We start from the raw sequence: 26,685 nt of genomic DNA, 5'->3' as shown, positions 1-26,685 counted from the left end.
AAAATAGAGGACTAGTGGTTAGCAAATTAGTTGGAGCCATACTGCTTTTATGTAAAATTGTTTCTGTTTAGACAATCTTGTTTGATGTTTACTTTATTCACTAAACTTATTTTATACCCAGCCATGATACAGTAATACGCTTTGGGTCAGTCGGAAAGATTGCTTCTCCTATCTTTCATTTATGGTGTGGTTGACAGATCGTTCTTAATACAGTGTATGCATGACTGATTGTAGAATTGGGAATGCTGTGTTACTAATATTCAGGATTGCAACAACATTCATAAAAGAATCAAGATTCTCATTTACCATGTTTCATGATATAAAATGGGCCAAAATCGATTTAAATTAAAGTAAGACAAATCCACTTCCTGTCGGCTTCCGGCTGCCACATGTGCCCTGCCAAGAAGAAACAACATGACGTAACATGCCAATGGTCTGCTACGAAGTTCAACTTGAAAATAAACACAATTGATTAAACATGGATGTCAATGTAATGGCTGAAAACGATTTTATTTGGAAGTTTGTCTTCGTAGCGACAGCCGGGTTTTTCACATAACTCACATCACATTACATCACAGCTCAACCTACATTAACAAACAAAAAAAACATTTCAACACTGATTAAGATGGCTGAGATGGCTAGCCTGTTGTTGTCCTTGTACGATACGGTGCAAGTCTCAAATATTAAAGTTGGCTGCTACCTACATGATGCATTCAAATACTTTTGGACATTTCAAATTTAGACAGAAAAAAAGGTCCATTTATACATTCAACATTAAGATCTGCAAAAATCTAAAAAAAACTGTGATCTTTCTATCAATTTAGAAAAGCTGTCAAATATCAAAAAGAATGATGGGGTGAGGTGGCTTTGATATTTTACTTAACTTAACTTAATTTTACTTAACAAGTTACTTAGGGATACAAAGCCCAATCAAATACAGTAACTAGTTCTTCCATCTTTCCCGTTGGTACTATTAGTATCAATGAATCAAAATTAAAATAGATAAATAAATGTGATCATCTGGAAATTTGTCGTAATCCACGTAATCATCAAAGACCTTGATTATATGTTACGAAATATTTGGCAGCAACCTGTTTGGGGGAAATTGACCCAATGTGTTATGAGGAGGCATGCAAATCACAATTTTTATTTAGTAAACTTTACTATGGCAGAAAAGTAGCAAATATACTTGCTGTCAAGTTATAATTTTTTTTATCATTTTGTTTCCGCAAACCTTTGGAAAGCTTCCTCTCCTAAAAGGGGTCCCTGACTCCAAAACGTTTTAGAAACCCTGCCTGAAAGAATCTAAACTGTCCATAATTCTGAATGTCAATGTCAATGTTTTGGCCCTGGAATTGTCCAGCCACCCGCACAGGCTATATTGTATTTTATCATCCTTGTACTTCTATGGTAACGTGAGTAGGAATATCCTGAGAGAAAGCCAACGACAAAGTACAGCACACACCAGGCTCATCTTTTTCACTGATGGCTGAACTGAGATCTTGCAAATTGCAACCTTTTGGGTGACATCATGCATGACTGCAGTTCGGAATGAAGTTTTGTGGGAAGAGGCATATTTTTCCAGAATGTTTTATTTTGACGATGAATCGCCCGATGGCGTTGGGCTATGGTATGCCATGGAGCTTTGAGCATCCACAATGTTTCTCCTGAAGCTTCCAGTGGGTCCGGACCATTTGAAAACGCACCTAGCCAACTCAAATAAAGATGCCAAGGAGGCCTCATTATGCCGAGTCCTTCTATTACATAGTAACTCAAGCCATGGGCAGGGCACATGGCTAGGACTTTCTCAGCAGATTATTTTGGGCTCGCTAGTGTGTCATTAGACGGCTGCCGCTCTGAATTTAGTCCCGCTGATTGCAGGGCAAAGACAGGGCTGGGCTGAGGTGGGCTCGGCTGCGTCAACCAGTCAAAGATGGTGACAATGGCGAGGTCGTTTGATGTGTTCTGTGGTGAAAGGCCACTTATGTGCCAGTGGTTGTGCAACCCTCTCCTTTGCCTAAATTGCACCCGGCCCTCGCACTTATTCCTTACTCTTTGTGGGATGGCTTCCTTTTGCCGCCCTTGGCAAACAGTAGAAAGGTGTTTCTTTATGTGTCTTATCTGCGTGGAGGGCTTCTTATCTCTGCCCTGATCTTTTCGCGTATGTTTGTGTGAGTCGATTGGGGGCGCGCGCGCGTGCAAACCCCACACGTCCCGCCCGTCCCTCCCTTTTTCACTCCCTTAAATCCAGTAATCGCCAGGACGGGGGCGTGGCCAAGGCGCAGTGAATGTAACGCGATAGCGGCTGAACTCAAAAGCTAGAGGACTCTCTCTCTCTCTCTCTCGCTCTCTCTCTCGCGCTCTCTCTCTCTCTCACCCACTCACTCACACACAACTGTTACGCACACTAGGCGCACGCTGGAGATAGAGCAGACTCAGCCGCTGCCCGCACGCAGAGACGTGCACACAGTCTGCTCCTTGGCGCTCAAGAGTGCCACTACCGCGGACCTGTCCACTTCACGGGAGGTGACCCGGGTATGAGTTAACCTCGCGAGGAGCAGATAGACGCACGCTGGAATCGGACTGCACACTCTGGATCCTCCTGAGTCTTCTTCGCCGGGAGTCAGATCCTTTTTTTTTTGGAAGACTTTTACATCTACTTGTGTGTGAATGAAATCCTGTTGTACATGGCATGAGGCGAATTAAAGCCCTTTTTTTTGTTTTGTGACATGTAGTTGTCACTTTGCCCGATCGACGGTGACCGAATACACGCCGTGAAACTGAACTCATTCCTGTTTCTACGCAAAGGGATGTGGAGCACAATTTAGCTTCTACGAGTGGAAAGATTGACTAATTGACACCAGGGTGTTTCGTCTTCCAAGATGGATTTCATGTGCTCGCTGTTTGGATGGTTATTGGCACTGTGTCATGTGGTGCTGCAGGTCAGAGGGGAAGACGGTGAGTTTGAATCCTAGTTACTTTACACAGCTGTTTTGTGTGTGTAATCGCGTATTTAGAGGCATGACCCAGCGCCCCGATGTTTATTCAAAAGATCCTGTAGTTCCTACCCCCCCCCCAACTTTAAGAAAAAAACCCTCCCAATTAGAAACGCTCGGTGATGTCCAAAGCGTGCATATACGTAGCAGCTGAACCAAGTGAGCCTCCCTGAAATTTAATCGGCATCTCTATAATCTTGAAGGGAGAGTAAAAGACGGTGTCCTTCATTATTGCCTTCTGTTCGGCTTGCTCAATGTTTCAGACTGCTGCACCCTGGAACCCCCTCAAGCTTAAATAAAGGAACAGCCGGGCAGTTATCGTTAACGTTATGCTAACGTTACATTTTTACGAACAAAAATACACTACTTAAATTAGACATTTTGTTTGAAACAATTTCGCGCGTGGGCCTGCATCAAAGAAAGTATAGGCCTACTTTCGGATCTCACGTTTGTTGCAGGCAAAAATTGCTATCATGTATCAGTATCAAAATTGCACCGTGTAAATTGTGTAGATTTTCCATGACAAATAATAACGTACTGCAGATGATCATTACCGAAGTATATGCACATGTACAGTAGGCCTACACTTTGTAGGCTTATCTGGCTTTAAAGTGAAACAACTTAAAGTTAAGACGTGACAGTTGCTTCATTTTACATCCACGCACGTTCATAAATTAGCCACCAAATCTTTATTTAGTTTTATTGCTGTTAGTCACCAGAAGAAGTGGGGAGTGCACACTGTAATTTCACTGATGGTGACCGTTGCCTTTACGGCCTCTTCCTCTTTTTGGCTACCAGTTCCATCAGCGTCTCCCCTGGCTGTTCTTATGTGCACGTGCATGTGTGTTTGCTCGAACGTGCGCGTTTCACTGGCTGCTTATGCAGCGCTGATGTTAGACAGATGTGGACCTCTTGGCAGTAACGGCCCAAGAAGCTCCATCTCCTCCTTCTGTATGTCCCTGCCAAGAGGCTGCTCCCTCATGAGACACATTACAGTCGGCGGCAGAGGAGGGAGAGGCAGGAAGGGAGCAGCCCGGAGGCCGAAAAGGCAGCCTTGGCGAGCCAGTGGCGAGGAAAAGGAGGATGAGGCTGCATGCAGCGGTTCAGACAGACTTCTACTATGTGGAGATGTGCAGAATAAGATCTGGGAGGGAGACTTGAGGGTGGGGTGGGGGTGGGGGGAGTTCACGCCAGAGGGCGACATCAAAGCATGCTGGGTCACTGAGTTAAAATGAACAGAGGCAGTGGAGATCAAGGTTCAAAAAGTGAGAGTGAATTCACAGATAGGGGCTCCCTTGTGATTTGATGCTCCCATGCACATCAGGGGTTCTTTCGAGAGACACTTTATCAAGTGGCTCCCCTTAATATGTGAAAGACATCCAGGAACAAGAAAGTCCACACTCGAGCTTGACTTCCTGCTACTGACTGTCGTGATCGCGACAGATGACCCTTAGAAAGTGAAAATGAGCACTTTCACTTCTTCGTTTTCAAGCCTGCTCACCCCTTGGAAAGCAGAGAAACTTCCATTCCACACTTGTGCCCTAATCACAATTGCTTGACTCGCTGACATGTACATTAATTACCAGAACCACCAGGATTAATATTCCCTCCATTAAGATGCTCATTTGCATGTTTATTGAGTGGGCGGTTGCGCAGCGCCTCCGCCGACGATATCGTTTTCTTCCAGAGTTGGCTCTGCTCATTTGATCATTTGTTTTTCAAATGCTTGCTTCAGGCCGCTTCTCATTTCCCCTCCTTGTGTCCTGCTCTGCTTGTTGTTTGTCTCACGTCTTCCCCCAAGCCGCCCTTTCAATCTTTTAAATCTGCCTGGGTCTCAGAGGTATCAGCTGTGAAAACAAGGTCAAGTCTCAGCGTCACTTGGCCAAGCGGCCTGTTCAATATGAGTCAGGTATGCATGCATGCAAACAGCCCGCTACAAGACCATAAATAGACCAGAGCTAAGACTTTCACGTGGCTTTATTTTAATGGCTAGAGGGGGTGCAGGCTTAGTAGATGAGAGTGCCACATTGGGAAGAGCATATAGGATTCATTGTATTTCAAAAGTGGAGTTTAACATGTTAGTGTGTGAGAAAATAAAGGATTCAGAGCAATGGTGGCAACAAATCATCAGAGTCGTGCAGCGAAATATTAATTCTTCACGCTTCTCCCCTGTTGACGTTGGCTCGTGGAAGCGCGTCCCAGGAGGAGCACTTCGGTGTTCTTGTTGGGACACCACCACTCTGAGGACAGCGAGTGCAGGAAGCAAGGAGACATGATACTGCAGTCACATAGTGTTTAAGGGGAGGTCCCCGCAATTACCCCTCCGCTGGCAACAGCAACCATCTGGTTACCCGATTGATCCATTGAACCATCGATCACAATGGACGGCACTGTGCATTTAGCTGATTAGCATGGGGCTCTTATCCTGTTAGAGACACAGGAGTAGAGAGGCAGAAGACTACAAGTAAAAAAAAGTGTGTGTGTGTGTGTGTGTGTGTGTGGGGGGGGGGGGGGGGGGGGGGGTCGACATTATCTCTCCCTCATGTGGCTTTTGTTAGTTCCCTCAGGGAACAAAGTCCTGTTAAAGACTTAATACTGCTGAACAAAAAGATATTCTATTATGAATTCTGTTGGCTGAACAGCAACTTTAAGTGTTGATGTCGAATCTCTAGGAATGCAATTTTATGGAGACAGGTCTTGAATTTTTTTCCCCCATGTCATGTTTTTGAGCTATAGCATCCCAATTTTCTAAATCTGAAATAAGTGTAGATGTACAAGTATGTTACTTAAACACTAAGATGGAATAGTTACAAGCTTGGTCGGCTCAGTGACGTCCGCCTCACAGTTCAGGGAACCGAGTTCAAATCCACCTCGGTCCGGCCCTCCTGTGTGGAGTTTACACGGTCACTGAGGCTTCCTCCCGCACTCCAAAAACATGCATGGTAGGTGTATTGGACATGCCAAATTGTCCTTAGGTGTGATTGGGTGAATGAATGCTTGTTCGTATCCGTGTGACCTGCAATTGCCTGGCAATCTATTCAGGGTGTCCCCCGCCTACTGCCCAAAGTCAGCTAAGATAGGCACCAGCAAGTCTGCGACCATTGTGAGGATATGCGGCTCTAGAAAATGGATGGATGGATATATGAATGGTTACAAGCTTTGAAAACTAAAGCAACATCATAAAACAAACAGTATACGCACGGTTCCTAAGGGAAGAGCAAAGCCAGCACTAACCCTCATACTTCCTGCTATGTTAGCTGTCTGTTTGCTGATATTGGGAGCTGCACACACATGTCCACATACTATTTAAATTGTGACTGCACAAACAAGTTGCCACATAGAGTAGTTGTAGATGAATTAAATTGTAATCACTCTCACCCCAGCCAATCAGTGGAAATGTACTTATCTGTAGTGAAAGTGATGGACAAAAAAAAAAAAACTGGTGTGGAAGAAAAAAGACGGAGCGCAGTTTTGGAATCCTAATGCCAATTTTTGTATCAGCTCAACAGTCTAACCCAACAGAAAATCTGTTCTCACATTGTTCCTCGGAACACCCCAGAAAAGGTACCCAATTGAGTATATCAATGCGAGTGGACCTCCTTTTCTTGGTCATTCCTCATCTTTTTCCTCCGTCTGGCCGAGAGGATGGTCGAGATGAAAGCTCAGCCATGGACTGAATGGATGAGCGCTGCTCATTCGCCCCTCTCATTCCCTCACTCCGGGTGATAGCACTTTTTAATTAAGGTGGTGTGGGAGGTGGGGGTTACACTGGGAACGATGGAGGGATTTATCAGCTTTCCCTCACATTCGCTGCTTATCCCAGCGCGTTACATCACCCTTCCCAGATAAGGCAGCTAATAGAAATGAGGACTATATGCAGACATATGCACATTTTCTCAGATAATGAAGATAAGGCGGTGGCTCCTTTGTGCGGAGATGTCTGGATCTGAATGGAAGTGAGCGTACGCGAGCACACACACATAAACACACAGTGAAACCAAATGAAATGAAATGGCGCAATTAAATCCTCGAGTACAGAAAGTTTTCTGAATTTTAATTCATGCAAAAAACACAGTTAATCGAGGACAGATTGTGCAGTGCTCAAGGTATGCCAAATGGTGATCATGTTTACGGTATTATAATACAACTCCAGGAAATGACTATGAGTATTAGTAATGCCCACAAGTGACATGAATAAACAGAGATGTCATATAACTAATGAAGTTGATTCAAATGGAAGCCCAATGTGGAGCCAACATTCATGACTAGCAAACACGTATTTGTCAGTAGGTTCAAACATACTTGTAAGCTAAAACCTTAGCATTTTTTCCCCCAAATACCATGGTGAAAAATACTTTTTTCTCTGTTGCCACCGTGTATTGTCTTGCACATGCACAAACAACAAAATGAAAACTCTTATTTTTGTAGCACTTGTCCATCATTATACCAGTACTTTCAAAAATTAAAGGGGATGTATCATGGGTGTTTTTTTGGGAGCCTTTAACCATGTTACAAAGTTGATTTCCCACCCTAAACATTCCCAAAGTGTTATTTCCCTTCATTGATGCATTTCTAAGCATTCCTTGCTTATTTTGCGCTCTCAGCACCGGCCCAGCCCGGATAGTTAAACATGACTTGCATGAGGCCTGATGACGACAGCATGCCCTCGTATTACCCGTGCAAGAATAAATACATGTTGACATTATCCACATTTTTCTGTAGAAAATGCTGAAATGGGGAAAATGTATGTTTGGTGGCACACGGTCGGACAATCAACATCAGTAGTAAACAATTCACCTCGAGGTGGAACTGTTCTTATGAATACTGCTTTCCCACAGGACCAATTTGATAGGAGGAATGGCTCTTTGTGAGTCTGGCCTCTTGAAACTGCACTCCGTAACCCTCATAGTGATAAGCGGTCAAGAGAATGGATGGATGGATGTTTCATGGCCTGCCGAAATTGAACGACGTCATGAAGGAGATGAGGCAGACACATGATGAGCGGCTTCAGTAAACAAGATGTTTCACTCACTGGTTCTAAACATCAGGACCATAAAACTCTTATTTAATAAGAAATTACACCACCAATGTGCCAAATGTAATTTCCATTTCCATTTCCATCCATCCATCCATCCATCCATCCATCCATCCATCTATCCATTTTCAATAGCCACTTCTCTTCACTAGGGGCACAGGCTTGCTGGTGCCTATCCCAGCCGTCTTCAGGCATTTTTCCTACATTATACCAATACGTAAAAAAATGAAGCTATGATGTAATATTTCTGGCATTTTTCCCATAATCAAGTCAATCATTCACAACCAAGTTAACACAGGACTCACGCATGCCTTGTTATGTGTACATTATGTGGAAAAAAGAAGTACTCTAGGTGAGAATGGACTTGCAAATATGTTCGACTGTATTTGCTATTACTTTCAAACATTTTTGACCTCAACATCTGTTGATTCCACATTGGTTGGTCTACGCTTACATAGATACAAAAAACACACAACTTCTTGTATGTGACTGACTGCTATTTCCAAGGGGACTAAGAGTCTGATACACGCTGCTTGGTCGGCAACTTTTCTTGACAAGCACCACCCACTTTCCTCACAGTTTGTTTGTCTCCTATATATATTCTTAAATTGCTTCCTTTCCTCTTTTTCCCTACCTTTTGATCAATGCCCCTGCATTTTCTGCCTCAATCCATCTTTTATCCCCTGCTCCTTCCTCATCCTTCCCTGTGGCTTAAATAGACAGCCAAGGAAGAAAGTGTCAATGTTGCAGAATGCTCCCGGCATGGCTTAACACACACATACCGAAAATCGGGCTGCAATCTGAGCATTTTTCCTCCCGCGCTATCAGGAAAGGCCTGACTCATCTGACAAATGTGTCTAAAAAATGATCCCAAGTGATTATCCTGTGTTGTGAGGTGTGTTAAGAGTGACACCCCCAATCCGGCCCTCCCCCCTCCTTCCCAATCTACTTCTGAGGAAAAAAACCAAACAGAAACAGCTTGACAATTGTAAATGATAAACCAGTTCATTATTTCTGCTTACAAATCCCGATTTGTTTTTTATCAACTCCGCCAACTCTGTGATTTTGACATGCAACAGAGCAAAAGCAATTTGGAAGCCACCTGACACATGCGTTGTTGCCGGATAGATAGTACCACAATATTTTATGAACTTAAAGTACTTGTTATCGGTATCAGTACCAGCGATACTATTTACTTGGTATCGATGCCAAAGTCTCAAGTTTTTAATGTGCTGAGCCGGTCATCTCAATATACCGCACTAGATGTGTGACGATATTTTCCTCATCACTTTTAAGGTCTCTTAAATTTTGCACATCACTTATGATGTCAAAAATCTGTGTGTTTTCCAATAGTAAGTTGGTATGTGTGTGCGTGTGTGTGCCTGTGTGTGTCCATCATTCAACCTTTCAATCATCATGAGACCAAGAGTTATTTGGTGGGCAGATTTCCCAAAAGACTCAAATCTTGTGTGCCAGGAAGACATGAACAATAGTGCATGTGGGCGTCTCTCCACAAAGGAAGTCATTGCAGCGCTTTCAAATGTCAAAGAATCTTAAGTGTGCCTTTTAAACACAATAGGAGGCGGAAATGTCAACGCTTGAAGGGTCTATTACACTTCAAGCCCGTGGTGCACCTTTTTTCGCTTCTCCTTTAGTGTTGTTTTCACAATTTTTTTTTTTTTTTTTTGAAGAAACATGCAAGAATATCAACCCAGATATGTCAAGGCCAGTAATACCAAACAATTGGAGATTAGTTTCTTTGGTTTAGCCAATAGATGTCAGTCATGATATACTTTACATTTAGGACCGCATCATTTGCGTATCAAATTGATTGATCATTAGCAGCAAGTTCTAATTGTCTAATTATTTATTGGCTCTTGCGCTCCCCATTTTTGGGAAGGTTTTCTCCAGGGGTGTTTGTTGGCTTTTGGATATAGGCAGATAGAATCAGATTTTTTTTTTTCTTTCCCAATATTGGACCAGTATAATACAATAATAATATCGGCTCGAAACACCCGAAGTAGAAACCAAAGTGACACTTGATGTTGTCACGGAGAAATTGTATCAACCTGTTCCAGTAAAAACAAATAATGTCTGTAAATATTTGTTAGGGCAGAAGTCATAAAAAATGCATAATACAGAAAATTTCAAGTCAGCTCGGTGGGATGTTCAGCGTGCGCACGTGGGATAACTCCATGCGTGTTTCTTTTGTGTGCGCTTTGACACGTTTGGCGTGTTTTGGAAAGATAACACAACATACGAGCTGCACGTGGCTGAGAATAGAAGAGTGACTTTGTTGTTGCGTTAGTTTCTCATTACAGAGTTGGGGTGACCACTCACCCCCACCCCCAGACCCCCGCTAGACAGCCCGTCTGAGTGTCACTTCCTGTGTAAGCCTTGCTAGCGATGCCATTGGCAGGCTATTGTTCCTGGGAGAGTGTGATACGATCAGAGAATGTGTCCTAATGTTTGCAGATTGGCTTGCTGCCGCAACGATTATAGTTGGGCAACACTCCCCAAGGGGGAATGGGGCGATAAGAGCCTGGGTGTGGAAGGAGCTGAGTGTGTGTGTGTGTGTGTTGTGAGGGAGAAAGACAACAGCAAATGCGTCTGCGATGATGTCGTATTGTTTTATTAGCCGCATGCATTGCCAATCCACAATGGAGAAGGTTTTCCAATTTCTTCCAAATCGACGGCCTAAATTGCTTTCTTTGTTTGACTGTTTATCACTTGTCCCACATCTTTATAGAGGAGAAACAAGATCATGAGTAAAGCATTTAAAAGCCATCTATGCAAAAGGACACACAATTATAACATCTTCCTAATCAACTGTTGCAAATGTTTGGTATGTTTTTCAATGCTGCCTCTGTGTGGTCTTTTCACAGCAAGCGAGTGTCGGGGTATCTTTGATGCCAGCGAGGCCGGATACATCACCTCCCCCGGATACCCGCTGGAATACCCGCCTCACCAGAACTGCCAGTGGGTAATCACAGCGCCGGAGCCCTCGCAGCGGATCGTCCTCAACTTTAACCCGCACTTTGAGATCGAGAGACTGGATTGCAAGTAAGACAGGGAGCGGGGAGCGAGTCTGTTTACATGTTTTTTTTTCATCCTATTTTCATTTTCTGACGCCGTCTCTGAACGGTTTGATCCCAACATTCTGGTCAGTCGCTTAGGAAACTTTAATTTGACTTACAAGCTCTGTGTGAGATGCAGACCATTAAGTGGACTGTGGTTTTGTTATTGAGAGGGTAGCGCACAAACAGCATCGCGCACATTTAATGAGGTGGAGGCGGCCCAAGCTCAACCACAAACATCTTGGCCTCTTCTACGCTTCTCCGGGGGCAATTACCGGGTAGAGTTCCTTGCTCGGGGCATGTCAGCTGCCCATGGTTCAATGGTTGAAACAGAGTAGGAATGCAGGTCGCGATCGTAAAGGCCGTATGGAAGGAATTATTCAATATCCAGAAAAAATGTTAGGCTTTGCTGAAGGGGGCGGGGGGGGGCAGAGAATTAAGTCCAGCTGCTTGGATATGACTATTGGTCAATTTTCCCAGAGATGTGAGTCATCAAAATCATCTTTTTTTTTTTTTTTCTTTTTTCACAATGAAAGCAGCAAATATACTTCTCCTTTGCTTAATCTAGTTTGAGCGTTTCTGTGCCAATATTTTCTCAATGATGGTATGTGTTCAGATTTAAATTAAAACAACATATAAGACAAGGGTACCCAAACTTTTTTTGCCCCATCATCTACTTTTGCACCAGCCAACCTCTCTCAACTATTTGAGAGGCAGGATAGACACACTCACCGGGAAGTAAATAATAGGAATGGGATGACATCTGTTTCATCTATTTATTTATTTATTTATTTTTGGCTTGTTGGGTTGAAAGTACAATGAAATAAACGGGAGAATGTGCTGCCTGTCAATCTGGTGCATTATATTAAAACAGACAAATGTTGCGAGAAGGCTAGCCACTGCTTTAAAATAAATTGTACCTTAAATATGTATGACACAAATAGCCTTGGTACAGTTTTATTTTGAAATTCCTCCTGGAAGCATGGGCGGGGCAACGGTCTACTTCATGTATGTATGATGTAAACAACACAGCGGCGTTCTGCAATCATGCTCGATTGTCAATTCAGAGAGCTAAGAATCAACAAAATCAAGCAACGATTCATGGCTGACATTCTTTTTTTCCTCTATTGGCATCCTGTAAAAAACATTTGTTTTCCCTAACATTATGCACATCTGCACTTTAAATATAACCTGAGAGTTGATGAAACTGAAAATGGACTCAGTGTCAAACCGGGTACAATCTCACATTTTTCTGCAAGGGAAAATATCTACAAGTGTAGTTAAGATGTTGTTAGAAGAGAAGTTAAGAAAAATTTGATCAGGTGAAGTGCTGTACAAACGTAAAGTGTTTTGATTTCCAACTAAAAACATCCTTGTCCCTTATAAGTAACTGATGGCAATTAGGTGGATGGCAAATGTTTTCCTCCTCTGCAAAGAAATATTTAAAAATGCTGACCATGTAGTTCCATGTCCCCCACCTCGCCTCAATATCAAAAACAGACACAAATTGATTATTTCCTTTTGCTACTCAACCCTTATTTGCCTGTAAACAGGAACTAATAAACACAAGTTTTGCTGTTACTAATCATCAAAAACCATGTCATACATTTTTAGGAAGTCCATTTTTAAATTAGCCTTCTGATATGAATCCATGAGAAAATGCAGTACTATGGATGTCCCTACAACAGCATAATAAAAACAGGCAATGAGGATACCGATGCTGGACCTTCACTAGCCACTGAGTATTTTATAAGTGTTGGGAGGTCTTTCCTGTACACTCGCCTGAAGGGACGGAGGCCTTGGCCTCCCCTCAGACACACGCCCACTACTCTCCCTCTACCCTCTCTGGATGTGCTTGCACGTGAGCGTGGGTGGCAAACGTTGCGAGTGTGTGAGCAAGTCAGCAAGCGTGTAGTCAGAGTTGCTACTCCTGCCATCCGTCTCGTTAGAGCTACCACATCATACCACCATCTATTTTTATAGAAAATCCTAATCTATACGCTGCCTAGCCCGAGGTGCGTGTACGCCCCCGCGAGGTTTGTCGCTGGTAGCTTGCTTTTTTTGCCAGTGCGATTAGGCACAGGTGCCAGTGAGCAGAGAGTTGATTTGCGCATGTTTTCACGCTCCTCTGAGAGGTGAAGGAGGTACGGAGTCGCCGGAGGGGTACAGAGGCTAAAGGCTCCTTGTCTTGTTGGGGCCTGAGAAAGCTGCGTAACAGCCGGAATTCCATTGGCCAAAAAACTGTAATTGATCTAAAACGCGTGCTAAGCTTGAACGTGTACTTCGGACCTAGCTAAGTCTGCAAACTGCGTCAAGTGCTTGGTCAGCACCGGCAAGAATATCTCTGGCTATCATCCCCGTTGGCTAGTTTCCCTCAGCAGGTTCAGACTGTCAGCACTCGGCCTAGCTAGCGCACTCGAACCACCAAGTTACTGCAGCAATCAAATCTGCAGTCCTAGTGAGATGTCCCACATCCCAGGTGGCACTTTAATTCAGGATTTCATCTCACAGGGAGTCCGGACGCTTGCCAAAAAGCTCTTACCTCCAGGCTGCCAGCCGATTGATGCAAAGTAAATGGAATAAAGGCTAGATGAAATATCATGGCCCTATCTCTAATGCAATCTGCCATCGCCGCGCCCCAAGATGCACCAGGACCAGCGGAGGGGTGCTTCTCCCAGGCTCCCCCTCTCAGTTGTTCCCTTTCTTGGGCTACTTCTCCTCTCATTGGTGTGTGTCTCTGTATTTGTGTGTGTGTGTGTTTGTGAATGCATGATTATACTATCCCAGCGCAAGGGGATCTCTGATCAATGTCCACGGAATATTCCTGCTTGTGATGAGCAGTCAAAACACAATAGCAAACAGATGGATGTAGCAAGGCATGCAGAGACGGGGAGGCGGAAGACTGCCCTGGCAGACACAAGAGTCACCACAGGGTCTTATTGTGCAATATCAGGCATTAAAGACCTATTGTCAGTGCTGACGTTTCCTGTGCAAGACAGTCAAAAGACCGAAAGATCGATTAATTGCAGCAGCCCCAAATCTACAAAGATTTGCTTTTAGTGCCAGACCACAGCCTCCTTTTTTTATTCTCAGGTCACAGTTGTAACTGCCTGTGCTGGCGGCCTGACCCAGGTCGTTGTGTCTCCCTGATAGGCGGCGAGATGAGGAGCTGAGACATGAGGACACGGGGAAGAAGAGATCTGTTTGGTTTGGGGCTGGATTGAAGCTGGCAGGCCCCCGGGTTCTGCTGGGATTTCGCTCCCAGCATCTTGTTAATATTTCAGAGGCACTTATGGTTTATTAGAGGGGCAGGAGGGGTATGTGTATGTGTGTTTCTCCTGTACACACTCCCCCTCCCCTTATTTGATTCCTGCTAGTAGAATGAGAAAGCAAAGGCAAAAAAAAAAATAAAAAAAAAAAATAATAATAATAATTATGAGATGACAGCTCCATGATCGTTAGCAGATTGTGTTCCCATTTGTTCCGTTGCGGGAGAACAAGGGAAAGTAAGCAATGAGGTGGCGGCAACGCAGAGTCCACAAAGTTTTACTGCTCAAGCTCCTCAAGTAGGCTGAACCCGAATAACCACACGCAACTCTGGTAAGGAGTGTCGTCTGGAAGAAATGTGATCTAAAACAACTTGGCCTGTGTTTTTCAATCTTAGAAACAAAGTCACTGCTCTTGCACATGCAAGAGGTACATACAACGAGTCCCAGGACACTAACGAACAGCCAAAGGTGGAAAAGACCATTCGTTCATATGGGGGCACAGTGGAATTATGGTTATGAGTGTACGTTTGCTAGTTTTCAATGGGCTTTTGGCCATCCTCAACCTCACCACTCTCTGACAGACGATGGTGGGGCTTTTGGACCCGGCTTGTGTCTTCGCGTATGCGCCTAAGAAGAATGCCGTGGCTCCTGGAATGCGTTCAAGTGTGTGCCTGAGACGTGTCAGACGCTCATGCATGTATTCATCAGAGGCTGAGCGCACCGGTCAATAATCACATCAGAGGAACACTCACTCGCTGACGCTAATCTACGACAGGAGAGCGTGAGACAGAGGGAGGGGAAGTGGGAAACTAACATAGAGACCCACTCCAAAATCAATTAAAACCTAATTAGGCTCTCAGATTCACAGGCCTTTTATCCTCCCTGTTGGCAAAATGGGGCTGTGAACATGAACGCTCTCATGCCTTTGTCGGGGTGTGCGTGTTTTCTCCAAGAGTGTATACATAGAACTGCAACCGTTCAGTCTCATACAGTAAGTATGTGTGTGCCTCCGCTTTAAGTGCAGGTTCGGGTCATTTTATCTCAGTTCCAGTGCCTGAAAGTGGACTTTGTTCTCAGCATCAATTTCCTCAGTGACATATCACTGAAATTCACAGAACTTAGACCTTGAATGACTGCAGTTGTTTAAAAGTAGGCCAAATTGTTTACCAAGTTCCTGTTGAAAGAGCGGAATTCGCCCCAGTGATCAATGAAAGAACAGCCGCCCAGTTTTTTTTTTTGGCGGCTTCACCCACTTGTGATGTTTTGTGCGGAAGCACAATTACAAGGCTATAAACACACAATTGCGGAACCTTATTACAACTGCAGTTATGACGATTTCCCTTATGTTATATTTGAGTTTCATTAGATTGTCGAGCTGCGAATAGCTGGCATCAAACAGAATGCATCAAGAGTACATCCATGCCTGAGACTATTTGTCAGGGAGGGGGTACACATTCATATTTGTCGATGTGGCCGACAGACATCACTTCAATGAGGATAAGCGATACAGAAAATAGATGGATGGACAAATACTTTATCCGGCAGCATTTCCCGGGTGCTGCATTCGGCCCGGCAGTTATGGTGATGCTGTGTCAATACAACAACCGCACGCCATTTGTTCTTCATTTGAATGTTCAAAAGAAAGAATAAATGACTCATCAACATGCCTCCGACAGGCCTATGTGATCTAAGCAAAGTCAAACTCATGTGACTGCAATAGGGTGTCCAAAAGGGGTAACGTCATCTGCTTTGTGTGCGTGTGTGTGTTTGTCAAATTATGTTTATGCAATGACAGACACAGGCCAAAAAGAGCTAATTTGGGTTGAGCCAGGTGGACTCAGTCTTGACTCTGAAGAATTTGCTTTTAATGTTCAGGGTCAGTTGGCAGGCCAAAGGTCACAGTGACCTGTGAACCCAAGCATGTGAAGTGTCTTTACATTTATTTGTCCTCATTTTTGCTTTGCTTAATCCCCTGTGTCAATAATGTCCATCCCCATTTTCTCTCCAAAGCACTTCTAACCACCACCCATTTAATGAATTACGCAACATGCATCGCTTCCCTCAGGCTCTGTCCACAAGTAAACTAGCATTTACATGTTTCCCCACTCCTGGGGAAAAAAAAAAAGAATAAATACGTCCTAAAAAACGGTCACCTCAAAACAACTTTGGAGGCAGAGATTTATATCGTAACTCGACCCCAAGGGCAGTTTTGCTAAGCAGTACCATTGAGAAAGTCATTTTGGTAAACAAAAAAAAAAAGAAAAAAAAGTACCAATAATGAAAGCTGTATAATTATTGAAAGCAATAGTGACACTTGTAACTATACCAGACAAACATGCTTACTTCAGCATACACTAAATTACTACTCCAACTTGCTTGGAAATTCAGAAAACGCGCCATCAGATTGTTCCAGGAAAATCATGTCCTCAGATTTCAGCTCCTTGTTTTCTCCACGGTCCAAAGTCTGGGGTTTTCCAGGCTTCTCTGGTGTGACAAAGATAAAATGAAGCAGCTGATGCCTACTCGTTGATCAAGAGCCAAGTCTGAGTCTAATATTTTTTTACTTGTATTTTGGGATGGGTGTTGCGCTCCTAATTACTCTGTTTCTGCAGTGAAACTTGTGTCCGCAGGCTGAACCTCAGATGCTAAATTTATATACACCTGTCCCCCCAACCCTAACCCCCCCCCCTCCATCTGCTTCCCAATAAAATTTCTTCCTGTTGTGTCCCTGCTCAGAAAAAGGTTAACCTCCGATCTTTTTACCTCGACCCCGTTTTTCCCTAATCAGGTACGACTTCATTGAAATTCGAGACGGGACTTCGGAAAACGCAGACGTCCTGGGTCGTCACTGCAGCAACATCGCCCCGGCGCCAATCATATCATCGGGCCCGTCCCTCCAGATCCGATTTGTGTCGGACTACGCTCACCAAGGGGCCGGCTTCTCTCTGCGCTATGAAATCTTTAAAACAGGTGAGGAATCTGCTGCCTCAAATGTCATGCATGCCTTTAAAAATCAATTTCGTGTGACACTCACGCAGGCTCCAGTTAGAGTGGTTCACGTAACATTCAAAAGAGGGAAGTCACGTTGCAGACTCAATCCCACCATAGGAGTGCAAACATCGTACAAGTGGATTTGTTGAATTGCTCCTTGCATGTTATGAAGACTTCACACTAACGTTTCACTTCAATTTTGTGTTGTCCAAGTCTTTGATTCTGGTTAACGGTCTTGACGGTTCGGTCGACATTCTGCTCTCTGCTTCTCAAAAATGTAAATTAAAAAAGAAAAAGCGGCCCAACACAAGAAAAACAAGTGTGAAAATTCAGCTTTTATTCACAACCTTAAGCTGCCTGGAACTATGTCAAGAATGCTTGCTTAATTGAAGCGAAATCCGTTTCCTCTTGGGTGATTAGGGGATGGGCGCCTGCAGAGGGAGGACTGACAGAGGGAGTCAGCCTTCCTCAGGTCAAAGGTTTATGGGGAAAGGCTGAGGCAATGAGATTGATGGGGACGAGCAGGAGCCCAAATGGAATTTTGTGGAGGCACAAGGTGAAGTGCACTTTGAAGGTGTGGTTGTATTTTGTTTACTCTGCGTGTGTGTGTGTGTGTGTGTGTGTGTGTGTGTGTGTGTGTGTGTGTGTGTGTGTGTGTGTGTATGGAGGAAGCGAAATGGTCAGGTGGCCTTGAGGCAGCTGAAGGATTTATGTTCAAGTAAGTTGATTTGACTTGACAACGTTTTAGGTGGCTTTTTTTAGCCAAACATCTCCTCCCTAACTGCGTGCCTGAATTTTAAAAGCGTCTTGGGATTAAACCAGCCGGCACAAACTTCAAAATGGGGAATTTAGTTGTCACCGCTTACATGTTTTAAGTGTCTGCGAAGAGTATCAGTGAGCCAGATGTCTGCAACGGCACTTTGGTCACCAGCAGTCTTTTAATGTAATGGAGTCTAATTAATTTGTTAAAAGTAGAATGACTGTTACTATTCACTACTCAACTTAACAGAAATGGCCAAAAATGCCATTTAAATATTTTGTTCGTATTTTGACTTTTGCTCCTATTATATCCCTAACCCTAACCCTACATACATTTAATGAAATATAATTGGGTGGAATTTAAAGGTGCACAACACCCGTCCATCCATCCATCTTCTTTAACCACTTTTTCTCACTTGGGTCAATAGGTGCGCAATGTGTGTTTGTAGGCCTGCTGGTGCCTATCCCAGCCGACTTCAGTAGGCGGGCGTCATCCTGGTTGCCAGCCAATTGCAGGGCACACAGAGGGGAATAACCATTCATTCACTTTAGGGCAATATGGAGTGTCCAGTTTATCTTCCATACATGTTTTTGCCTGGAGAGAATCCATGCGGGCTCGGGGAGAAAATGCAAACTCCGCACAGGGTGGCCCGAGCGAGCTTGAATTGAACCCGGGACCTTTGAATTGTGGGGCAGGCTTGCTAACCAGTCTGCCAACGATTACTCGATTTATCGACAACTAATCGATGATCAAATTCATAGATTTTTTGTATTAGCTAATCATTTATATTTCTCTTTTTTAATTTACATTTGTCTAAATATTTGTAATTTCAGCTTCTCAGCTGTAAATCTTCTTGACTTTATTTTGCTTTCAATGAGAGCAGAATGATTATCTTCAAATCAAATCTTTTTTTTTCTTTGAAAAGCAATGCTCGAATTTTTTTGCAATGTGACAAGCAAAACAAGTATCTCAATCAAAACTATTATGTTTTCTGTGCTATCACTTTGAAATAGTGTACTCGTTTGGAATGGAAATTGAAGCATATATTTTTATCCAATCTATTGATTAACCATCCTCCTTCTTATTCGTCTTCTTCTTCATATTGTTATTATTCTAAATGAACGATGGAGATTAATTGATTATTTAAAAAGTTGTTTATTGCAACACTATTTATGGTACATAGGTACTCCAAATTTCAACTACATTTGCTCAAGTAACATGTCAAGATACTTGTTCTCAAGTATTTAGCTTTAAATGCTTAAGTACAGTAAACTATATTTATTTTATTAAAAAAAATATATATATGGTGCAAAAAGCATCATAGTTTTGCATTTTGAAAAAAAAGCGTGGGATCAGGCAGAATGTAAATTGGGAGAAGAATCCATTGCAGATACACGAATGGTGATGATGTTACGGTTATGATCACTGATGATGACGATGATGTGGAGGAGGATTTAGAATGTGTTAATTGCAGTACTGTACTTCCATCATCATCATAGGTGTTTGTCTTTCAGCAGCAGGATGGGGCAAAAACACACACACGTGCACACACTACAGTACTTCCCAACTGACATGTTTATTCACCAGAGTGAAAGTAATTGCATTTCAATTACTTCCCCTCTTAAGGTGATTACGGTTGTCTTGTGTAACATATGGTAATATGGTTTTTACATTTTTAGAATATGTTAATATCGCGTGAGCTATCATATATCCATTTTCTGAACCCTTTATTCCCACGAGGGATTTGAGCAAATAAAAGCGCATGCGTCCATGTTAAGGCTCTTTGATGTGCAAGTGTTGTTAGAGGGTGTGTCTCTCTACAGATTTCAGAGCACAATTCCGTTTGTTGTGAGAAGGGCGCATGAGTGTACGCGCATGTGTGTGTTGACATCCAGACAGCACAGCTCAGAGCTCGGCCGACCCCGACGCATCGCACCCAAGGACCAGACACTGGTCGTCCTCTGGGGATTGTATGTGTGCGCGTTTGTGCTTGTGTGTGAAGTGTGCTGACAACTGACTTGTTTTTGTTTGGCTCATTCAGCCTTGTTACATAAGCGATGAGTGTAACTACTCCGGGGAGCGTTACATAGTTTGTGTCAACATGTGCATGCATGTGTGTGTGAACGTGTGTTTATTTGTCTGTGCATGCATGCTCATCATTTCCATGTAGTAGGCATGGGATCGCCCGATTGGCTCCACGTCGGCCACGGCACACCTCCGTTCTCCACAATGTCCCAAAATGTGCCCGTCAAAAAAAATACAAATAAAACTGTCTCCCAATCCCCATTGACCTGTATGCCTTAACCTAAAGGCTTTACAGTGCTATACAGTGAAAGTGCGCAGCCCCGCCCCCAAGCCCCATGCCCATATTGTTGTGGCCTACTTTACGCTCACTGTTGCGTGCTTAACCCTTTATTCATCCGAGACTGCCCCTTCCCCCAACACCCCCACACATTCGTCATCCGTCCTCACACAGTCACGTGCCATTGATGCTGTTACCACGGCTACTGGAGGCAGACTTACCAGTAAAGCCGGTTTTTCATGGTTCCCCGAAGCCCCGCTACCACAGTGGTAGGGGGCCACGTCACAGCCTATCCTGGGTTGAATAGAAGGAGGGGTGCGCTCGAGGGCACAAGGTCCCTTCTGTGACCATTGGTGACCGCTGCCGAGACACGCGTGGGGTCGCGGCGGGAGCGCGGCCACAGGCTCGCAACCCCCCGCCTCCATTCGCGTGGGTGCCAGTCTTATGTAGTGTGTGTACGAATTATTGATGCCGTCGCAATGACTGGGCATCAATTCCTTGCCATCCCTCCACAACGGTGTCGTGTTGCTGCAGTATACTGCATAGTACCTGACCTGAATCGCACTTTTTCTTTCTCCAAAATAATTAGGCACAGGTCAATTTTAGGACAAATTCTGTTAAAAGTCCCATGAATAATACTCAAGGTCAAATAGGTTTTTACGAGATCACTGTTTTGTCATGAATGTCAAACACAACCTACTGTAACTCAATAGCCAACACATACTGAAGCTCCAAGTACATTTAAAAATATTACACAGACCTTTAAAAGCAAAGTAAAGAAATGCAGAGCGCACGGTGCAAGAGTGAGATTTTCAAAAACGAGATTTTCACCCTATAACTGCCCGCTTGAATCAACCATATTGGTGACTTTTTTTTTTTTCTTTCACTGTTTTTCTTGGTAGGGTAGTTAGGGTTGAAAATACATGCTGTGACAACATGTTTACAGAAGCACCTGGTGATGTTGAAATGGCTTTCATTAGCGGACGCAGAATGTTTTCAATGTTTACGGAGTAAATTAAGGAGCGTGAGGGTGAGGTTTTTTGTCACGGCATTTTGTGCAGTGCCTCACTTGCTTGCTGTGAGCGAAGCGGCTCATTCACTCTGAGCGCACACTGAGCAAAAGCGAGAGAGAGAAAGAGACAGAGACCAAAAGTGTCTCTCCTTTCATTGAGTTCTCTTTTGAGTTGAATTGGACAAGGTGAGTTGTCCTTAGTTGTGTTTGGGTGTGCGAATGATTGTTTGTCTCTGTGTGCCCTGCAATTGGCTGGCAACCAGTCCAGGTACTGGCGATAGTCAGATGGGATAGGCACCAGCAAGCCTAAGACCCTTGTGAGGGTAAGCGGCCTAGCTCTAGATATTTCCTTATTGCCCCCATATTGTCCAATGCAACATTTTTCGTTAAAGTGCATGAAATGAATGGAATTTTTCTATGATCTATTTTCCATTCGTGTATAAAGTACATATTTTGTATAAAACACATAAGATGAACCAAATCTAACTAAAATAAAAGAAAATAGACAAATACATGAATAATTAAATGAATAGAAAGAAAACAAATATGTGGTGGAATTGAAATGACCCAAATATGTGGTTGGACAACTTCTTTTCAAGCAGTAAAGTGTAATTGAAATGAAACAGAATAGAATGGGGATGGGATGGAGTGTCACCCACATAGGCCTACGTGGGGACATACACGACATGACAGAAGAAGTTGAACAAGTTATAATGTGACATCAAAAATGGGCGTGCTGTGTGCTGATTTTTGATCTGCAAATAAAGTCAATGTAAAAAGAAACACAAAAGTTTCTGTTAATGATACAACACAGACCAAAACCGAGTCTCTGGTAACGGCCCAGATGGCGACACGTGCTCATTGTGAATTTCTTCAGGGCGATCAGAAAAATTTACCTAAACTGACATGACGAAGCTAGATGCCAACGCTACCATCAACGATTGTGTGGTGTTCCACTCAAGGTATCAGCAAGCTATTTTGCATTAGTGTGGCAATTGGTCACATCCGCTGTCAAGTCCTCATATGGGCGTTGCTTGTAAAAATAAGATTTTTTTTCTATTGATTACATACCAATAGGTTTGGTACTATTCATGTTTTTCATGCTTTACAAATGCTTCTTGCGGGCCACATTAACAATCTCTGTGGGTCGGACCCAAATCAAAGGTGTCGTCATGATCTCTGACTGAAGCAAGTGGCGTCACCCTCACGACCATCTAGCCCGGCCTCGTTACGTTGACCTCTGATATGACATGATTGTCCCCTTGCGGCTTTTCATTTGATGTTATTTTCTTACCGTGATTTTTACACTCATTCACAAAATTTCTCCCTCTCTTTTGCATCAAAGCCGCCACGGGTGTCTTGGGAGGGTTTTCTTCAATGAACTCGGTTAGCTCAGGAAGGGTTACCTTAGCGATGTGTCTGGGCGGTTGACAGGTGTCAGACAAGCAGACAGATGCTGTTAGGAGACACGCGAGACGGGGAGACAGGAGACGAGACGGCGAGAGCCCAGACTGCGCATCGCAACGGGGAAAAGACGAGACACGACGGGAGGTGAATCAGGGGGCACTCATGTGCAAAACCTGGGGAGTTTTTACCCAGCAACTGTCTCTCACTCCCTATTTCAAGCTCGCACTGTCATACAGCGTAACCCCTCCCCATTGCCAGTGCACAGCTTTTGACCAATGACATATCACGGCAAGCGGGTGCGTGCATCGGTCGAACACGTGTGCAGGAGCTACGGGAGGGAGGAGGTTCCGAGACTTGTTTTTGGCGTGCTCACACACCGTGAACTAACCACCACTAAGGAGGCACTCGTGCATATATGACTGCTTCACAAGGATTTGAAATGAGGAAGACCCCCAACGCACTGTGTGTGGCGCATGCACCGTGCCCCGTTTGGCACATGGTCCAAGCCGGGCGCCGTGCTTGGAGACGTGGAGTCAAGCTGTGCTCATATTGAAGTTTTCGCCACTCCAGACCGCTGATTTGTGACCCAGTAAGAAACAAGGCTACTGTGTTACTAGGTCTCTCACACACTGAGAAGCTGTCATGCACTCACCTCAAATGCCGCATGCTGAGAAAGGGGGGGAAAAAAAAGTGCCAATGGCAAGGAATAAAACACACTGATATTGTAAATGGATCAGGAAACACACTAAACACACTAAATACTTGCAATATGCATGCACTTAGGATTCTTGATGTGGAATATAATATCATATCACCTCCCACTTGCTGATGATTACCAGAATGCGAGCAGCATGCTGGATTTATGGGGAGCACTTCTGTCTCACAGTTCTGGGATCCCGGGCTTGAATCTTAGCACAGGCCTTCTTGTGCTCCTTCCAAGAAAATACAACCAACAACACCGCATTAGTGTAAATGAAGTCTCAAAATTGTCAAGGCTTGTTTGACTATTTGCCCCTCTTCTGTGACGCATTGTCTATATTTGCACCCTGGCGTGCTTGTCAGGAGAAGAAGAATGTATTCTTATATGCAGCGCATCCCCCTCCTCATCCTCTGTGATGAGGTCTATTTTGGGATTTTGGAAAGAAGAGAACACAAAATGCAAAAAGAGAAATGTGTTTTTTTTCTTTTGGCTGTGGAACAGTTGGCTCTGCATTCTTCCGTCACGGTGAAGAGGGAGAGAAGCCGAAAAGTGAAGCTCTCATTTTATTGGTTGGTTACATTCATGAGCTGTGGGCGATGCCCCCTAAAAAGATGACAGATACAATACACAGAACAGGGCTTTCCTCCATAAGAGTGTCTGGGCTTCATCATGCAGGAGGGGCTCAGCGGTGAGTACCCCACCCGGCAAGTACTGGACGAAGGGAAGAGGGAAATCCGGGCTCGTCCGGTTAGGTTGTGGCCCCTATTAAACTATCCCCGGATAAGCAGATGGATGATGGCTTTTATTATGCTCAGTTGTGTGTGTCTGGGTACGAGTTTGTGTTTGTGTGTGTGTGTTTGTGTGTGATCATGCTTTTTGCTTAATGATGTGCATGTGTGTGTTTTTAGGTCCGTGCGTCTGCAGGGTGGGTGGGGTAGTCTGGCCTGGCTCGAATGTAGATGACCTTCAGAGTGCTAAGATACCGCAGCATAAAGTCAGTAACAGCGGAAGGCAGTAATAATGCTGAAGTTGTTCACTCGTCCCTCTTAAAAAAGGCGGCTTGTCTGCCATTATCAAGTGCAGAAGGGAGCAGTGGGGCAACAGCCAGCCCACCCCACCGCTTTTATAGGTCTGCTTGATAATAAAGACTGGTGCCTTGTTGGAATGCTGCTGCAGGAATGTGCTGTTAACATGTCTGAGCTCCTGATAGTGCTTTTATGCATTTGGACGTCCCTGGTCTCAAGTTTACAATTAGCAAGAGCCTCTCTTCTGTGTTATGCACACGTTGCTAAAATACTATCAAGAAAATCAAAATGATGACTTTAATATATTCTGTAATTTCGTACCCGATTGAAACCTGCAACGGCTACATTTAGACATAAAATAATAGGGTCTGAATCGAAGAAGCAAGATACTGAACCCCTAATTTCTCCTGATGCTGAGTCATCATTATGAGAAGTCAATGTAAAGCATTTTGAGGGCCTTATTGTTGGAAAACTACTATACTATATGTCTAGTACACCCTTGGCTATTTTGGTAGAACATAAGATATTTGCAAAGAAAGAGGTGCCACATTTTAAGCGTTTTATTCAACTTCCCGTGGTAAACTGGTGTTTATTTAACACCACTTGAGGAAATACCTTCAAGGAATTTCCAAACGTACATAGCTACATTACATTCTAGCGTTCCAGAACTTATTTTAATCTTTCTTTTTGTTACATGAGGCAAATTCGCCAATTAGATTTGCCACATCAACGCAGCCTTTGGAGACCAGTTGGTCGCATTTTATAGTTGAAGATGCAGGGTGAAGTCCCATGGCCGGAAATGTTGCTAATGCCTCTTGTCCGCAGGCATTTGTTGCCATTGTCGTTTGTTGTCGGGCAGTTTCATTTTGTCCACTGCTTGGTTATGTCATTTGTCAGATGTGACCAGAATATGGGTAAAGCTATTGGCAGCTGGATGCTCGTAGAAAAAAAATCATGAATAAAACCGCATTACTTTAAAAGATCCATGGTTCCATATAACGAGGCCGTTATTAGGACGAGCATCGAAAGAAGTATTAATCGTAATGCAACTAAATAGTTGGGGAATGTTGGGGAAAGATGAAGGTGAATATAAGAGAAGCTTGCTAATCATCACAATATAGGTGCACCGACAAACACTGGACGGGCCGGCGGATGGACGGTTAGAGCGGTGCAGCTGCAGACGCTCAAGGTGAGCCATGCAGCGGCCCGGGCTGCATAAATCTGCATCGCTAATGAGGATCTGCCGCAAAGGGCTCACTCAGAGCCATTACACAAGGTCTGTGGTATGTTTGACTTCATGAGAAAAGCGAGAGCCTCCGATACAAAGAAATTAAAGGGAGCGTTAGAAATAGAAAGCATTTACCTCGGATTCGTGCAAAAGCTCAGAAATCAGAGGCACTACTGAGGTTGTCAAGGGCCTGGCTTAAAATGACGTGTGTCAGATTACACATCAAAACACATTAGCTTGGACGCTTTTAAGGCCTGGAATGAGTAACAGATTTTTCTTCATCTTGAAGTCATATAATTGTTTTTAAGGACACAAATGTTGCTGAAAACAGTGGGGGGCTGTGTCAAAGCACTCACAATTGGTAGTTTTGGACACCCGGTCGGGGTTGGCTGTTAGGTTTTGTCTTCATGTCTTATGAAACATTGGACACACTGTAAGATGTCACTCGTGAACTTCATCTGCAAGTCAGATGTTTTTTCCACTTGATACATTGCCCTTGTCTGATCTGTGTTTTCCTTTTATGACACAAGGCTTCTTCTCATCTTTGTCTCATCTCAGGGTCGGAGTTCTGCTTCCGCAATTTTACCAGCAGCTCCGGTATGATCGAGTCACCGGGTTTCCCTGATAAATACCCCCATAATCTGGAGTGCTCCTACATGATCATCGCTCCGGCCCACATGGAAATCAGCCTTACATTCCTGACCTTTGACCTGGAGAATGACCCGCTGCTGGTGGGAGAAGGTGACTGCAAATACGACTGGTTGGACGTGTGGGACGGCTTGCCACAAGGTAAGTGAACTTTCAAATCCATTTCCACACTACAAGCACATGCAGACTCAGGCCATTCCCACATTCCCTCATGGAGATTGTGTCGGGAAGCGCT

The 26,685-nt window shown here is 43.9% G+C and overlaps 1 protein-coding gene across 2 annotated transcripts in view; it reads left to right on the top strand.

Annotated features, from left to right (window-relative positions):
- The first annotated feature begins 2,433 nt into the window (after window positions 1–2,433).
- Window positions 2,434–26,685, top strand: part of LOC148427884 (neuropilin-2-like) — a 54,836-nt gene continuing 30,584 nt past the window's right edge. For both annotated transcript variants that reach the window (XM_088403558.1, XM_088403568.1), the window contains exons 1-4: window positions 2,434–2,958; window positions 10,917–11,094; window positions 17,166–17,347; window positions 26,361–26,591. In XM_088403558.1, coding sequence (XP_088259684.1) covers window positions 2,883–2,958; window positions 10,917–11,094; window positions 17,166–17,347; window positions 26,361–26,591 — 667 coding nt within the window. In that variant the 5' untranslated portion in view covers window positions 2,434–2,882. The remainder of the gene's footprint in view (window positions 2,959–10,916; window positions 11,095–17,165; window positions 17,348–26,360; window positions 26,592–26,685) is intronic.

Source organism: Hippichthys cyanospilos, chromosome 2 (genome assembly GCF_059441005.1).
Source record: "Hippichthys cyanospilos isolate Australia breed blue-spotted pipefish chromosome 2, RoL_Hcya_1.0, whole genome shotgun sequence".
Classification (NCBI taxonomy): domain Eukaryota; kingdom Metazoa; phylum Chordata; class Actinopteri; order Syngnathiformes; family Syngnathidae; genus Hippichthys; species Hippichthys cyanospilos.
This window is presented reverse-complemented; position numbering and strand designations above follow the sequence as displayed.